The following is a 16817-nucleotide window of genomic DNA, read 5'->3' as shown; positions in this document are numbered from 1 at the left end:
CGTATACACACACACACTGATTCTACATTTCTCTTTGCACATTTTTAACACATTTTTACCAACTATTTCAACTTTCTTCTTGTAAAATTTCTTCTTTTACTATAATGACTTTATACCCGTAATATAATGACTTTATTCTTATAATATTATGACTTTATTCTCATAATATTATGATTTTATTCTCATAATATTATGACTTTATTCCTGTAATATCATGACTTTATTCTCATATTATTATGACTTTATTTCTGTAATATCATGAATTTATTCTCATATTATTATGACTTTATTCCTGTAATATTATAACTTTATTCCAGTAATATTATAATTTTATTCCCGTAATATAATGACTTTATTCTTATAATATTATGACTTTATTCTCATAATATTATGACTTTATTCTCATAATATTATGACATTATTCTCATAATTTTATAACTTTATTCTCCTAATATTATTACTTTATTCTTAGAATATTATGATTTTATTCTCATAATATTATGACTTTATTCCCATAATATTATGACTTTATTCCTGTAATATCATGACTTTATTCTCATATTATTATGTCTTTATTCCTGTAATATTATGACTTTATTCCAGTAATATTATAATTTTATTCCCGTAATATAATGACTTTATTCTTATAATATTATGACTTTATTCTGCTAATATAATGCCTTTATTCTCATAATATTATGACATTATTCTCTAAATATTATGACTTTATTCTCATATTATTGTGACTTTATTTCCGTAATATCATGACTTTATTCTCATAATATTATGACTTTTTCCCCCCATCATATTATGACTTGTTCATCAACCTAATTTCTGAAAAATTACAACTTTTGATTGTTTGGTTTCTCATAAAAGAATGACTTTTTGCCTTTAATATTTATTTTTATGTTATTTTTTCGTCATAATATTACAACATTAGTCTCATAAAATGACTTTTTTTCTCTTAATATTTCAACTTTATTCTTTATTTCTGCTGTTGTTTTAATTTTCCAACTATTTCAACTTTCTTCTTGTAAATTTTCTTTTCAGAATATTTTGATTTTATTCCCATAATATTTTAACATTCCCCTAATTTTGTTTTGTTTTGTTTGTTTGCCATAATATGACAACTTTTTAAACAATAACATATTTTTTCTTTAATATTTCAACTTATTATTTTAACTCGTAAAAATGTGACTTTTTGGCTTGTTTGTTAGAACACAACTTATTTCTTTATTTCTTATTTCAAGACTTTATTCTTGTAAAAATACAGCTGTTTATTCCGTATCTGCTGTTGTTTTTTTTAAATTTCCAACTATTTCAGCTTTTTTTTTGTAAATTATTTCTCATAATATTATGACTTTATTCCCATAATATTAATAACTTTTTCCGCAACATTTTAAAAAAAAAATGCTATTTACTGTTTTGTTTGTTCCTCATCATATTACGTCTTTTGAAAAATAGCATATTTTTCTTCAATATTTTAACTCCACGCTACTAAAATGATATTATTTTCCTCATAATATTATTCTCGTAAAATGATGACTTCTGATCATTGAAAAATCAGTTAATTTAATTCATTTCATTTAATAAAAATAAATAAATAAATAAATAAATAAATAAATAAATAAATAAAAGAACATGTTTTAAAGACAAAATTAAATTACTAGCAATTACAAATTACTACAAATTTTTCTGGTTGCATTGTGTCTTATTGCTTGTTTTTTTCCCTATTCTTATTATTAGCCTTATTTTCCCTTATTATGTCCACTATATTGGGTAATAGGAGTGTAAAGGTGACTATAGGGGTGTTATTTCACGTCTAGAGGGTTCTAATGATGTTATAAAGTGTATTTAGAAGGTGACAAACAGGTTTATTATGCCAAATATGTCTTATTTTCTCTTATTCTGTCTACTATATTGGGTAATAGGAGTGTAAAGGTGACAATAGGGTTGTTATTTCATGACTAGAGGGCTCTAAACATGTTAAAAAGTATATTTAGAAGGCGGTAAACAGGTTTATTATGCCTACTATGTTTTATTTTCTCCTATTGTATCTACTATATTGGCTAATAGGCGTGTAAAGGTGACTATAGGGGTGTTATTTCACATTTAGAGGGCTCTAATGATGTTATAAAGTGTATTTAGAAGGTGGCAAACCGGTTTATTATGCCTACTTTGTCTTATTTTCTCTTCTTCTGTCTACTATATTGGCTAATAGGAGTGTAAAGGTGACTATAGGGGTGTTATTTCACGTTTAGAGGGCTCTAATGATGTTATAAAGTGTATTTAGAAGGTGGTAAACAGTTTTCTATGAAAATATTGCATTTGTAAATAAGGAATCCTAATTGCACATTAGCCACTTGCACGCTTTGTCTTCGTTTTGACACACTTTCACTTTTCCTCCCAATTTAGCAAAAAGCCCTAAACTCATAATGTGTGCCTTTGGGGAGGAAGACATCCATCTTCACCGCAACTAATTCCATTGTTGGGGAGTGGGGGGCGGGGGTTTGGGGGAAGTACCTCGCCTTCTCAATTGGCGCCATCTGCGTGTGCCTCTCGCTTTGAAAAGTCACGTGACATCACGTGCTTCCCATCAACATGATGAGACGCACGTGCCGCCGAGTGTAATCACATGACCGCGTCAGAATGAATAACATTTATGTTCATAACCTCATACGGCATGACCTCATGTCTTCTTCACTGTACAAAGTCGCACTAAAATACGATCAGTCATGATAAGAATAATTTGGCAAAATGCACAAAATAAAAAAAATGTATGACATAAATAAATATTTTTATGTTTTTAAATCGACAGAGAAATATTTTCTTGCAATTATGTGTTTTCATAATTAATTATTGAATGTATTTCTGAATTATTGATGAAGTTAAACTGTATTTGTATGCTGCATGTTGACATGATATAATATGTCCATACTTTAAAGCGCAAAAAGTCCAAAAAGTATGTCATTTTAGTAGTATAAAGTTGAAATATTGAAGAAAAAATATGTTTTTTTAAGTTGTAATATTAGTAGAAACAAAAGGTGGAGATTTTAACTAGCGGAAAAAGTTATAATATAAAGTCAAAATATTATGGGGATAAAGTCAAAATATTATGGGAATAAAGTCCAAATATTATATGAATAAACTCTAAATATTATGGGAATAAAGTAAAGATATTATGGGAATAAAGTCAAAATATTATGGGAATAAAATCTAAATATTATGGGAATAAAGTCAAGATATTATGGGAATAAAATCTAAATATTATGGGAATAAAATCTAAATATTATGGGAATAAAGTCAAGATATTATGGGAATAAAAACAAAATATTATGGGAAAACAATCAAAATATTATGGGGATAAAAACAAATATTATGGGAATAAAGTCAAAATGTTATGGAAATAACATCAAAATATTATGGAGATAATATCTAAATGTTATAGGAATAAAGTAAAATTCACTTGTTACAGCAGCAACAAGATACGCAAGTAAAGAATACATAGTGACTACAACATGGTTCAGGTGGTGCAGGTGTTGTAGAGCCTGACAGCGGTCGGTATGAAGGACCTGCGGAACCTCTCCTTCTTACACCGTGGGTGTAACAGTCTGGTGCTGAAGGAGCTGCTCAGGGAACCCACAGTGTCATGTAGCGGTTGAGAGGTGTTGTCCATGATGGATGTCAGCTTAGCCAACATCCTTCTCTCCCCCACTTCCTCCACGGAGTCCAGAGGACCGTCCAGGACAGAGCTGGCTCTCCTGATCAGTCTATTGATCCTGCTCCTGTCCCTGTCCGTGCTGCCCCCTCTCCAGCAGCCCACAACATAGAAGATGGCTGAGGCCACCACAGAGTCATAAAAGGTCCATAAAAGAGTCCTGCACACCTCAAAGGACCTCAGTCTCCTCAGCAGGTGGAGGCGACTCTGGCCCTTCTTGTAGAGGGCGTGGGTGTTGACGGACCAGTCCAGCTTGTTGTTAAGGTGAACACCCAGGAATTTGTAGCTGTCTACCAACTCTATGTCCGCTCCCTGGATGTTCACCGGTGTGAAGTGAGATGTTTTCCTCTGGAAGTTAATGATCATCTCCTTTGTCTTGCTGGTGTTGAGTTGCAGCTGGTTAAGCTCACTCCAGCTGACAAAGTCCCTGATGACCGTCCTGTATTCCAGATCTTTCCCCTCTGAAACACAACCAACGATGGCTGTGTCGTCGGAGAACTTCTGGATGTGACACTGTGTGGAGTTGTGTGTGAAGTCCGAGGTGTAGAGGGTGAAGAGGAAAGGGGAGAGCTCCGTACCCTGAGGGGCACCTGTGCTGCAGAGTACCATGTCAGACACACAGTGACGGATCCTCACATGGTCTGTTGGTGAGGTAGTCTATAACCCATGCAGTCAGGTGTTGGTCTACTCCCACACTCTCCATCTTCACTCTGAGTAGTGATGGCTGGATGGTGTTAAAGGCACTGGAGAAGTCAAAAAACATGACCCTCACAGCGCTCCCGCTGTCCTCCAGGTGTAGCAGTGATCTGTGCAGCAGGTAGATCACTGCGTCGTCCACTCCGATCCCAGGCTGGTAAGCAAACTGCAGGGGGTCCAGCTGAGTGCCCACCAGGGGTCGCAGGTGCTGCAGGATAATCCTCTCCATGGTCTTCATCAGGTGAGAGGTCAAGGCAACAGGCCTGAAGTGGTTAGGCTCCTTGGGACGCGGTGTCTTTGGTATCGGGACCACACAGGAGGTCTTCCACAGGGCCGGGACTTTCTCCAGGTTCAGGCTGAGATTGAACAAGTGCCTGAGAACTCCACAGAGCTGGTCAGCACAGTCCTTGAGGATTCTTGGGCTGATGCCGTCCGGTCCCGGTGCCTTTCTTATGGTCGTAAAGTTAGAATTGCAAGATGAAAATTCACCATGAGGAACGTCAAATAGTTGAAAAATAAAAAAACAGCATAAATTAAAAATCAGCTGTAATTTTTATGAGAATAAAGTCAAAATATTAAGAGAAAAAAGTCGTATGATTATTACAAGGATAAACTCATGATATCATGAAGAAAAATAACATCATTTTAGTAGCAAAGAGTCGAAATATTGAAGAAAAAAGACATTACTTTTTAAAACTTTTAATATTATGAGAAACAAACAAAAAAAAGTAGGAATTTTTGGAAAATTAAGTTGGGGGGAAGTTATTATATTATGAGAATAAAGTTATAATTATGAGAAGAAAGAAGAAAGCAGAAATAGTTTGAAAATAAAAAAAACAGCAAAAACTTAAAAATTTTAAGAAAAGATTTTAAAATTTTTTTAATTGCATAGAGTTGGAATATTCAAGAAAAATAAGTTATTTTTTAATAAGCTTTAATATTATGAGTAAAAAAAAAAGGAAAGTTGTAATTTTGTCAGTTTTTGTTGGGGAAAAATGTATAATATCATCAGAATAAAGTCACTATATTATGAGAAGAAAATTTCCAAGAAGAAAGTGGAAATAGTTGAAAAAAACCCCCAGCTGTCATTTTCTGAGAATAAAGTCAAAATATCAAGAGAAAAAAAAAGCTGTAATTTTATGAAAATGAACTTGCAATATTATGAGGGAAAATAATATAATTTTAGTAGCATAGAGGTCAAATATTCAAGGAAACAGATGTTATTTTTTTAAAGTTTTAATAGTTTTAGTAAAGTTGTAATTTTGTCAAATTTGGTTGTGGAAAAAGTTATATTCTGAAAATAAAATCATTAGGAAAACTTCCAAGAAGAGAGGAAAAAAGGAAAATGTTATATATCAAGAGAAAAAAATCGCAATTTTAGAGAATAAAATTGTAATATTACGAGGAATAAAAATGTCATTTCAGTAGCATAGAATTCAAATATCCAAGAAAAAAGATGTTATTATTTTAATTCCTAATATTATGAGAAACAAACAAAACAAAATAAAGTTGTCAATTGTTATAAAAGTTATCATATGAAGAGCAGGACATTTACAAGATTATTCATGAAGGAGTTTGAGACATTTGGGGGCAAACAGCAGCAAAAAAAGAGTGACATAGATGTGAATAATATGTTTTTTCAGCTATACGACAAAACTGAGATGCACGTCTTTCTTGAAATGTACATCACTTCTTCGCATATTTGACACCACATGAAAGCGGATGAAAGTTGCATGCTTAGCATATTTTTATGCAATCATTGTAGTAGCAAAAAGGCACCACCGGGTGGAAGACTAATGTCAGCTTTGTAACATGGCTGAATGCCGGAAATATGAATATGACCATGTTAGTTGTGATAAGAATGATAAAAAAGAATCATTCATGTTTATTCTTTGGGCTCCCCGAGGAGACGGAGCGAGGTCATGCACCAGTCCTGACCTCCATTGTGTTGTGAATGCCGTGCACACATCCTTCCTAAGTGTGTGTGTGTGTGTGTGTGTGTGTGTGCTGGAGGACGAGATGAAGTAGAAATATTGATTTGCACACATGCAGCCACGTTGTTGCTGGAGGCATCTGTTGGCTTTTTTCCCCTTCTTCTTAAGAATCTCAATCAACTGCTTTATTTATTCTTACTCAACAAACAAAACACCCAATGCAAGAAATAGCACTCTTTATTTCATTTACCTTCATTTGACTACTTTAGTGTACACCCTCCAGTATACTGTATACCCACATGCACCATCCATCTATCTGCCTACGCACTCAATAGAAACAGCATTTTATTCCTAAATACATCAGAGTATTAGTTATACTTTAAACCAAACCAGGGGTGCCCACTAAACCCCCTCCAACGAGGCCCACATAGTGTAAAATATGCTAAGGATGGTACCTTGTGGCGCCCCCACCCCATGCAAAACTGTGGTCAAATAGTCGCATTTGTTTGTGCTGCGTTTGTGCTGTTTTCTGCAGTGAAAATGAATGTTCGTGCTGACTTCATTTTTGAGTTACTGTGCTTTATTTTATAGGTCAACCAAAGTTCACCCAGCCCCCCGTTTGCGCCAGATGAAACCAAAATAGTCCCATTCGTTTGTGCTGTTTTGTTAAGTTAAAATGAGCGTTTGTGTTGCTTTCATTTTTGACTTATTACAGTTCATTTTATAGGTCAACCATCGGCCCATTCGTTTGTGTTGTTTTGTGCAATTTAAGTGAACGTTTGTGCTGCTTTCATTTTTTACTTATTACAGTTTATTTTATAGGTCAACCAAAGTTCACCCAGCCCCCATTTGCTCCAAATGAAACCAAAATAGTCCCAATCGTTTGTGCTGTTATGTGCAGGTAAAATGAACGTTTGTGCTGCTTTAATTTTGACTTATTACAGTTTATTTTAAAGGTCACCCAAAGTTCACCCAGCCCCCCATTTGCTCCAAATGAAACCAAAATAGTCTCATTTGTTTGTGCTGTTTTGTGCAGTTAAAATGAACATTTGTGCTGATTTCACTTTTGAGTTATTACGGTTCATTTTATAGGTCATCTAAAGTTCACCTAGCCCCCCCATTTGCTGCAAATGAAACCAAAACAGTCCCATTCGTTTGTGCTGTTTTGTGTAGTTAAAATTAACCTTTGTGCTGCTTTCATTTTTTACCTATTACGGTTTATTTTATAGGTCAACCAAAGTTCACCCAGCCCCCCATTTGCTCCAAAGGAAACCAAAACAGTTCCATTTGTGCTGTTTTGTGCAGTTAAAATGAACGTTTGCACTGCTTTCATTTTTGACTTATGACAGTTCATTTTATAGATCAACCATCGCCCCATTTGTTTGTGCTGTTTTGTGCAATTTAAGTGAACGTTTCTGCTGCTTTCATTTTTGAGGTTTTACAGTTCATTTTATGGGTCATCTAAAGTTCACCCAGCATTCCATTTGCTCCAAATGAAACCAAAATAGTCCCATTCGTTTGTGCTGCGTTTGTGCTGTTTTGTGCAGTGAAAGTGAATGTTTGTGCTGCTTTTCTTTTTGAGATGTTGCTCATGCCCGACATGCTCAGAATGAAAACAAAATAGTCTCATTCTTTAGTGCTGCGTTTGTGCTGTTTTGTGATGTTCAAATTTGCCACTTGGATATTTTGTCAAATATGCTAAGAAAAAAGTGCATGTTGCTGAAAAAACAGATGATTCATATCGACTTCACGCTTCTTTTCCCCCCAAATAATTCAACTTTCTTCTTCAATAATCTTCATACATTTTCTTCTTGTGTTATTATAACTTGATTCCCATAATATCTGCACTTTTCCCCCAAACTCCATCCATCCATTTTCTATGCCACTTATCCTCATTAGGGTCGCAGGGGCATGCTGGAGCCTATCCCAGCTGACTTCGGGCGACAGGCGAGGTACACCCTGGACTGGTCGCCAGCCTGATATTTTTTCTATATTTCAACTCTATGCTACTAAAATGGAATTATTTTTCCTCAGAATATGACTAGTTTAGTCTCATAAAATTGAGACTTGTTGTCTCATTAAATTATAATGTTTTTATGTCAATATTTTGACTTTATTCTCATAAAATGACATCTGTCTTTTTCTGTTTTTTTCCCCAACTATTTTAACTTTTTCTTGTAAATTTTCATCTCATAATATTATAACTTTATTCCCATAATATTTTGGCTTTATTTTTGTAATATTCTAACTTTTTCCCCAACCTAGATTTTCAAAAATTACAACTTTAACAAAAAATAATGTCAAATTCCTTTACTATTTCAAGTCTGTGCTACTAAAATGACTTTATTTTTCGTCATAAAATTCCAAGTTTATTCATACATTCAGACCTTTTTTCTTGTTAGAATATGATTTTTTTTTTCTCTTAATATTTTGACTTTATTTTTGTAAAAACACTGCTAATTTTTCTGTTTTTGCTGGGGTTTTTTGGTTAATTTGTGTTAATTTGTTAATTGTTTTTTGTTCATTTTTGTTAATTTTCTTCTCATATTATGACTTTATTCCCATAATATTTTGGCTTTATTCTCATAATGTTATAATTTTTTCTGTGATCTAATTTTCCAAAAATGACCACTTTGTTTTGTTTTGTTTGTTTCTCATAATTTTACAACTTTAAATGTTTTTAATGAGAATAAACTGGTAATTTTATTAGGAAAAATTATGTCATTTTAGTAGCATAGAGTTGAAAAATTAAAGAAAAAATAAGTTATGAAAAACAAACAAAACAAAATAAAGTTGCCATTTTTGGCATATTAAGTTGAGGAAAATATATAATGTGATGGAAATAAAGTCATAATTACGAGAAGAAAATTGACAAGAATAAAGTCGAAATAGGTGAAAATTTAATTACAAAACAACAGCAGAAATGGGAAAAAAACAGCTGTAATTTTATGAGAATAAAGCCAAACATTACGGGAAAAAGTGGTATTCTAATGGGGAAAAAAGGCCATAATTTGACGAGAATAAACTGGTAACATTATGATATCATTTTAGTAGCCCAGAGCTGCAGTATTAAAGAAAAAATCAGTTATTACATTACATGCCCTGCAGGAAATTAATACATGGCTTCACGCCGCCCCCTTGCGGCCGTGTCAGGCACTACAGCCTTGCCTAGCATGCTAGCAGTGCTCCTGTGTCAACATTCCAAACTGGCGGCGACTCCGGTTGTTAGCAAGGCTGCTGCCACTCCAGCACAACTCATTTGAATAATAATCCCAACACAACTCCTTTCGCCATTTTAATAACACAACTCTTCCACCGCCTCGACATGGCGACTCAGCTGCAGGAATAATGGCGACAGCAGGTGAGTTTTACTCGACTTCATTCAGTTAGGCTGTGCTTCGTGCTTGGGAGACTTGTAGCCGACGCATGTTGTCTAATGTGTATATCACTTGAGCTCAGTGGCACAAGGAAATAATATAAAAGTCACAGTAGTCTATTACAGTCACGCCCTATTGTCGTCTACCTGTACGCGTTCGTTAGGACGCCGACGCACTATTTAACCGAAGCCGAGGACGTCGTTCGCGATATGCTTCGTTTTCCGCGTGTCACGTGATGGCCAAGTTGTAAGCATGTTGACAGCTCGAGAAAGGGGCTTCGTGGCTCATCGTCAAAGTGAAAGCGAGTTTGTTTGCCCCGCCGCCACTCAACTGGTAAAGCGGAAGCGGAGGGATACACAACGGCACTTACGAGCGGTGAACTCCAGACAGCGGAAGGATACTGTTTCTTACTCATGACGTGAATTACAAGTTTATTCTCTTAAAATTGCTATTTTCCCCCGCCATTTCTGCTGATTATTATACAGATTTTCTTGCATTTTATTCTCATAATATTTTGACTTTATTCCCAAAATATTCTAACTTTTACCCCAAGCAAATTTTCCACAAAATGACAACTTTATTTTGTTTTATTTGTTTCTCATAATGTTACAAAGAACAAGAAGTTTACTCTCTTATTCTCTTAAAATTGAGACTTTTTTCTTCATTTCTGCTGATTTTTATACAAATGCTCTTGCGTTTTCTTCTCATAATATTTTGACTTTATTTCCGTAATATTATAACTTTTACCCCAAGCAAATTTTCCAAAAAAAATGACAACTTTATTTTGTTTTGTTTGTTTCTCATAATGTTACAACTGTCAAAAAAACAACATATTTTTTCTTGAATATTTCAATTATATGCCTCTAAAATGACTTTATTTATATTTTATTCTATTAAAATTACAACTTTTTTCCCCCGTTACATAAGACTTTTTTTTTTAAATATTTTTCATTTTTTTGTGTTAAATTACAGCCGTTTATTCATTTCTGTTGTTTTTTTATTTTATTTTTTTTTATTTTTCAATGATTTCAACTTTCTTGTTTTTTTTCTTGTAATATTATGACTTTATTCCCATAATATTATAACTTTTTCCCCAACCTAATTTTCCAAAAATGACAACTTTATTCATATTACGCCTTTATAAAAACACGACTTATTTTTTCTTTAAGCTTGAAACTTTATGCTATTAAAATGCTGATATTTTTCCTCATAATTATTATGAGGTTATTCTGGTAAAATTGCAACTTTTTTCCTCGTTAGAATACTAGGCTTTTTTTCTTTTCATAATTTGACTTTGTGTAAAATTACAGTCCTTTCTTTCATTTTTGCTGGTGTTGCTTTCTTTAAAAAAAATGTTCCACCTATTTCAACTTTCTTTTTGTGAATTTTCATCTGGTAATATTATGACTTTATTCCCATAATATTAGAACTTTTTCCCCAACCTAATTTTCCAAAAATGACAACTTTATTTTGTTTTGTTTGTTTGTCATAGTATTACAACTTTGTCTTTAATATTTCAGCTTTATGTTTCTAAAATGACATTTTTATATTTTATTCTTGTACAACTGCAACTTTTTTTCTCTCTGGAACACAACTTTTTCCTCTTCATATTTTGACTTTACTCTCGTAAAATTACAGCTGTTTTTCCATTTCTGCTGTTATTGTTTTTTTTTCCCCAAATATTTCAACTTCCTTCTTTTACATTTTCTTCTTGTAATATTATGACGTTATTCCCATTTTATTATTTAAATCCCAAAATGACTTTTTTCTCTTAATATTTAGACTTTATTGTCATAAAATTACAGCAGTTTTTTTTCATTTCTGCTGTTTTTTCTTTCAAATTTTCCCCACATTGTTGTTGTACTTTTTTTTTCCATAATATTATGACTTTATTCCCATTTTATTATTTAAATCCCAAAATGACTTTTTTCTCTTAATATTTAGACTTTATTGTCATAAAATTACAGCGTTTTTTTTTTAAATTTCTGCTGGGTTTTTTTTCCAATTTTCCCCACATTGTTGTTGTACTTTATTCCCATAATATTATGATTTTATTCCCAAAATATTTTAACTTTTTCACCAGCCTGACCTTCCAAAAATTTTAAACTAAAAAAAAACACACACTTGAATCTTTAACCTTTATGCTATTAAGACGTTGTTATTTATCCTCATTTCATTGTGATGTTTTTCTTGTAAAATGATTTTTTTCCAGTTTAGACGTATCCTGGTTAAATTCCAACTTTTTTTCTCAATGTTTTGACTTTATTCCTGTCAAATGAGCTGATTTCCAGGGACACGCTTCCTTCCTGCATGCCGGTCCAGCCCAACTGGGGGTTGAACTGAATTCCACAGAAGTAATGACCCTCATTTGAAAACATGTGACGTGACACGCTCCTTCCCCTCGTGCTGCTGCTTGTCTTGTGATGCCGTGAAGCTGTGCTGTTTGCCTGCCACACTTAAGTAGGAGCTTTTTTTTTCTTCAGGTATCCCACCATTGGCTGGCCACCAGGCTTGACGCCGCCCCTCGCCCCAAATCAGCCGGGATAGGCTCCGGCATACCCGCCACAGGTACGCGGGTCACCAGCAACAGGTAGCGGTGATGGAGTCAGCGGGAAGAGTTGCTTAGCCAGTTAGCCAAGTTACTCCTATTGTTCACTCAGCACATAATCCAGTTTTAATCCCGACACATGCCTCACACACTTATTCAACACTTTTCACATAGCTGCTCGCCACTAATCAATGCTAAGTGGTGCATTAGTGCGTAAGGATACCTTATTAGGCTGAAAAAAGGCATCGTTTGAGGGAAAAACAGTGGTGTTGTGGTTTTTGGAGTGGGTGATGTGTTGGGAAGGAGTTTGTACGGAGAGGAGGCAACAAAAGTTGCTGTAGGGGAAAACGCCAGCCAGTTTCTCAGCACCCTGAGGGCCCCTCCGCCCTTCCAACAAGCCATAAATCATTGCCGAGAGCAGGAATGTGTGGCTGCTTGCAGGTGGTTTTTTTGTTTGTTTTTTATTGGGCCCGCGCCACATTCTAAAAATACCATTTTGCAAGAAAACGACACAAAAACAGAAAAATTGGAAAGTCATTTGACGAGGACAACGGCAAAATATGAAGAGAGGAAAAAAAGCTGTCCTCTCAGGAAAAAAAGTGGTCATTTTACGAGAATAAACTTGTAATATGAGGAGGAAAAAAATCATGTCATATTATTACCATAAAGTTGAAATATTAAAGAATTTTTTTGTAAGTTGTAATATTATCAGATAATAAAGTAATTTATACATATATGTATAAATTACTTTATTTTTGCTTTATTTCTGATAATATATACATATTATCATAATAAAATACCTTAAAAATGTATTATTCTAATAAAAACATACAATATGTATATATGTATATACAGTATATGTCAACGATGTAAACGCTCAGTGGTGGCCCCTGCTGGAGGTGTACGGGGAGTAGAATATACTGTAGTGTAGTACGTTTCATGATTGACACTAACTGGAAGAGTAAGTCTCGATTGTGTCCTCCCCGCCCACCCAGGTTGCTGATTCCCCTGGTCGGGGTTGCGTTTCTCCCTTCCCGAGTGAGCCGGCGGCTTCCATGGACACCGAGTCGACCTACTCGGGCTATTCCTACCATTCCGGGCGCTCGCGGGACTCCCATCGGCACGGGTGAGACGTTTGACCTCTGCTCTTGGTGCACAAGCACATAACACGGGCGAATGGGAGGGACAGAATGTTCCTCGGCACGCAGCGTGAAACCAGCGTGCACGCACACAGCAACAAGGGGGTGGGCGAGTGATAGTGATGAGGTGTTGAACCTGGCACCCCTGCTTCAGCTTTCCCCTCTTCCCTTTCACACAGCCACCATCAATATATTAACGCTCCTTCGTACGTATAAACAACCAGCCGAGTAGCTCTTCCCATGCCAGCTCCCCGCACCATGCCACAGCAGTCCGGGCACAGTGAGCGGGAACTACCGCTGTACCCACAGAGCCGAATATCCAACGTCCAACGTGAAACTAACTTCACCGCGGACACGTCTGCGTGGTGGTGTTGCCTTTTCTTCTTTTTACGGGTGGTGGGAGTGGAGTGGCAACCAGCTTCAAGGCGCTTTACCGCACATACCGTGTTGGAGTGTGGCCCAGAGTTACGAACGTTATACGGCAACCGGATCAGCGCGATCTCGTGAATATTATCCAATATTATATAATATATACATATATTATATTATATCCAAAATACAGCGGATCGGCAGCCGATTCCGATCCTGAAGATTGGATCGGGACATCCCTACGTGACAGCATGCAACTTTGCCACTTGGTTATTGTGTCAAATATGCTAAGAAGTGATATCTAGTTGAAGAAAAAAGTGCATCTCAGCTTAGTCATATAGCTGAAAAACCACATTATTCATATCTACTTCACACTTGGCTTTTTTCTTACCTTTCTTTTTTATTTTTCTGTGAATTTTCTTCTTAAATAATCTTCGTAAACTTTCTACTTGTAATATGATCACATTATTCCCATAATATTGTTTAGTCATTTAGTCTTCCCCACCGCCCAAACCAAATTTTCCAAAAATGACAACTTTATTTTGTTTTCTTTGTTTCTCATATTATGACTTTAAAAAAACATATTTTTTCTTTAATTTTCCAACTCTGTGCTGCTAAAATGACATTATTTTCTTTCATAATATTCTTGTAAAAATCCAACTTTTTTTCTCGTTAGAATAAAAAAAATATATTTTAATATTTTTAATTTAGTCTTGTAAAATTACAGTTTTTTTTTCAATTTCTGCTGTTGTTGTTTTGTTTAATTTTCCAAATATTTCAGCTTTCTTTTTGTCAATTTTCTTTTTATAATATCATATCATATAATATCATCCCATAATATCATTACTTTATTCCCATAATATCATGACTTTATTCTCATAATATTAGGACTTTATTCCCATTACATTATAACTTTATTTCCATAATATCATGACTTTATTCCCATAATATTATGACTTTATTCCCATAATATTATGACTTTATTCCCATAATATTAGAATTTTATTCCCATAATATTATGACTTTATTCCCATAATATTATGATTCCCATAATATTATGACTTTATTCCCATAATATCATGACTTTATTCCCATAATATCCTGACCTTATTCTTATAATATTATGACTTTATTCCCATAATATTATAACTTTATTCCCATAATATCATTACTTTATTCCCATTATATCAGAACATAATTCCCATAATATTCTGACTTTATTCCCATAATATTATAACTTTTCCCCAACCTATTTTTTCAAAAAATGACAACTTTGTTTTTTTTGAGTGATTTTCATAATATTATATCTTATAATATATATATATATATATATATATATATTTTTTTTTCCTTTAATATTTCAACTCTACACTACTAATGTGGCATTATTTTTTGTCATAACCTGAACCATGTTGTAGTCACTATGCATTCTTTACACTGTACTCTTTACTTGCGTATCTTGCTTGCTTGCTGCTGTAACAAGTAAATTTCCCCGCTGTGGGATAAATAAAGTACATACATACATACATACATAATATGATGAGTTTATTCTTGTAGAAGAGACTTTTTTTCTCATTAGAATACAAATATTTTCCCTTAATATTTTGACGTTATTCTTCTGTTGATTTGTTTAGTTTTCCAAATATTGAAACTTTCTTCTAGTAACTTTTCTTTGTGTACTATTAGGACTTTACTCCCATCATATTATGACTTTAATTGATGAATTTGAATCATATGTAAATAATAGCAGCGAATATGACACATGCTTGTGATGTATACTGTAATTGCATGCATACGTGGCTGCGTACACGATGTGGGGACGTATCTGTCAGCATTTCTTCACTTGAACCCCCAGTGGGAATGTGTCACCTCGCTGTGGGAATCTTACTCTTGCCCTCCTATCCCATCCCAGCCAATCAGGAAAGCACATCACTTGCTTGTTTTTTTTAAATTTTCAAGCATAAAAATATCTACATGAAGTCCAGTACGACTGTGAGATTGTAGACGTGCACACAAGACTGGAATGGACTGGAACTGTTGGTGCAATCATTGGTAAACGGTTGAAATCCAAGATAACCGTCAACCACCCTCGTTCTGGAGCTCCATGTAGAATTTCACCTGCTGGGGTTAGGAGGATTGGGAGGAAGGTGACGTGGGTGACATGGGAGGAGGTGCTTGGTGATGTCAAGGGAGCTGGGAGCACAGTCCCAGTGGACCCAGCAGAGGAATGGTGGTTGTGAGTCCGACAGCAGCATCCCTCCTGTCAAACACTCTCTGCTCTTTCTAGAATCCCTCAAGAAAACTTTCAAGAACAACAACAAAATCAGCAGTCATTTTATGAGAATAAAGTCCAAATATTAAAAGAAAAAAGTTGTCATCTCACAAGAAAAAGTCGGAATTTTAAGAGAATAACATTGTAATATTATGAAGAAAGATAAGGTCATTGTAGTTGCACAAACTGAAATATTATTATTTTTTAAGTCATAATAATACGAAAACAAAATAGAGGACAAATAGGCTGTGAGTAAAGTAAAAATTTAGAGAAGAAAATTTACAAGAATAAAGTTGTAATACCCAGAAAATGTAGAAATGGAAAAGACAGCTGACATTTTACAAGCAGAAAGTCAAAATATTAAGAGAAAAACATCGTAATTTAACGAGAACAGAAGTCGCAATTTTATGAGAAGAAATTAGTAATATTGGGAGGAGTCATTTTAATAGCATAAAATTGAAATATTAAACAAAAAGTGTTTTTTTATGTCATTTTTATGTCATAGTGTTATGAAAAACAAACAAAACTAAAGTTGTAATTTTTTGGATAATATGTTGGGGAAAAGGTTTGATTATTATGGGAATAAAGTCGACATTCAGAGATGAAAATCTACAAGAGTAAAGTTGAAATAGCTAAAAAAAAATGTATAAAACAGAAACAGCAAAAATGGAAAAGACAGCTGACATTTTACAAGCAGAAAGTCAAAATATTAAGAGAAAAATGTCGTAGTCTGACGAGAAAAAAGCCACAATTTTATGAGAATA

The 16817-nt window shown here is 34.3% G+C and overlaps 1 protein-coding gene across 3 annotated transcripts in view; it reads left to right on the top strand.

The window, feature by feature from the left end:
* Positions 1-9514: 9514 nt before the first annotated feature.
* Positions 9515-16817, top strand: part of LOC129176562 (vang-like protein 1) — a 35054-nt gene continuing 27751 nt past the window's right edge. Inside the window, exons 1-3 of one of the 3 annotated variants that reach the window (XM_054766713.1) lie at positions 9515-9709; positions 12209-12293; positions 13269-13399. In XM_054766713.1, the coding sequence (XP_054622688.1) occupies positions 13329-13399 (71 nt within the window). In that variant the 5' untranslated portion in view covers positions 9515-9709; positions 12209-12293; positions 13269-13328. Of the gene's footprint in view, positions 9710-12208; positions 12316-13268; positions 13400-16817 lie in introns of all 3 variants that reach the window. The other 2 variants (XM_054766734.1, XM_054766724.1) reach the window with 2 other exon arrangements.

Source organism: Dunckerocampus dactyliophorus, chromosome 1, assembly GCF_027744805.1.
Source record: "Dunckerocampus dactyliophorus isolate RoL2022-P2 chromosome 1, RoL_Ddac_1.1, whole genome shotgun sequence".
In the NCBI taxonomy this organism is placed as follows: Eukaryota; Metazoa; Chordata; class Actinopteri; order Syngnathiformes; family Syngnathidae; genus Dunckerocampus; species Dunckerocampus dactyliophorus.
This window is presented reverse-complemented; position numbering and strand designations above follow the sequence as displayed.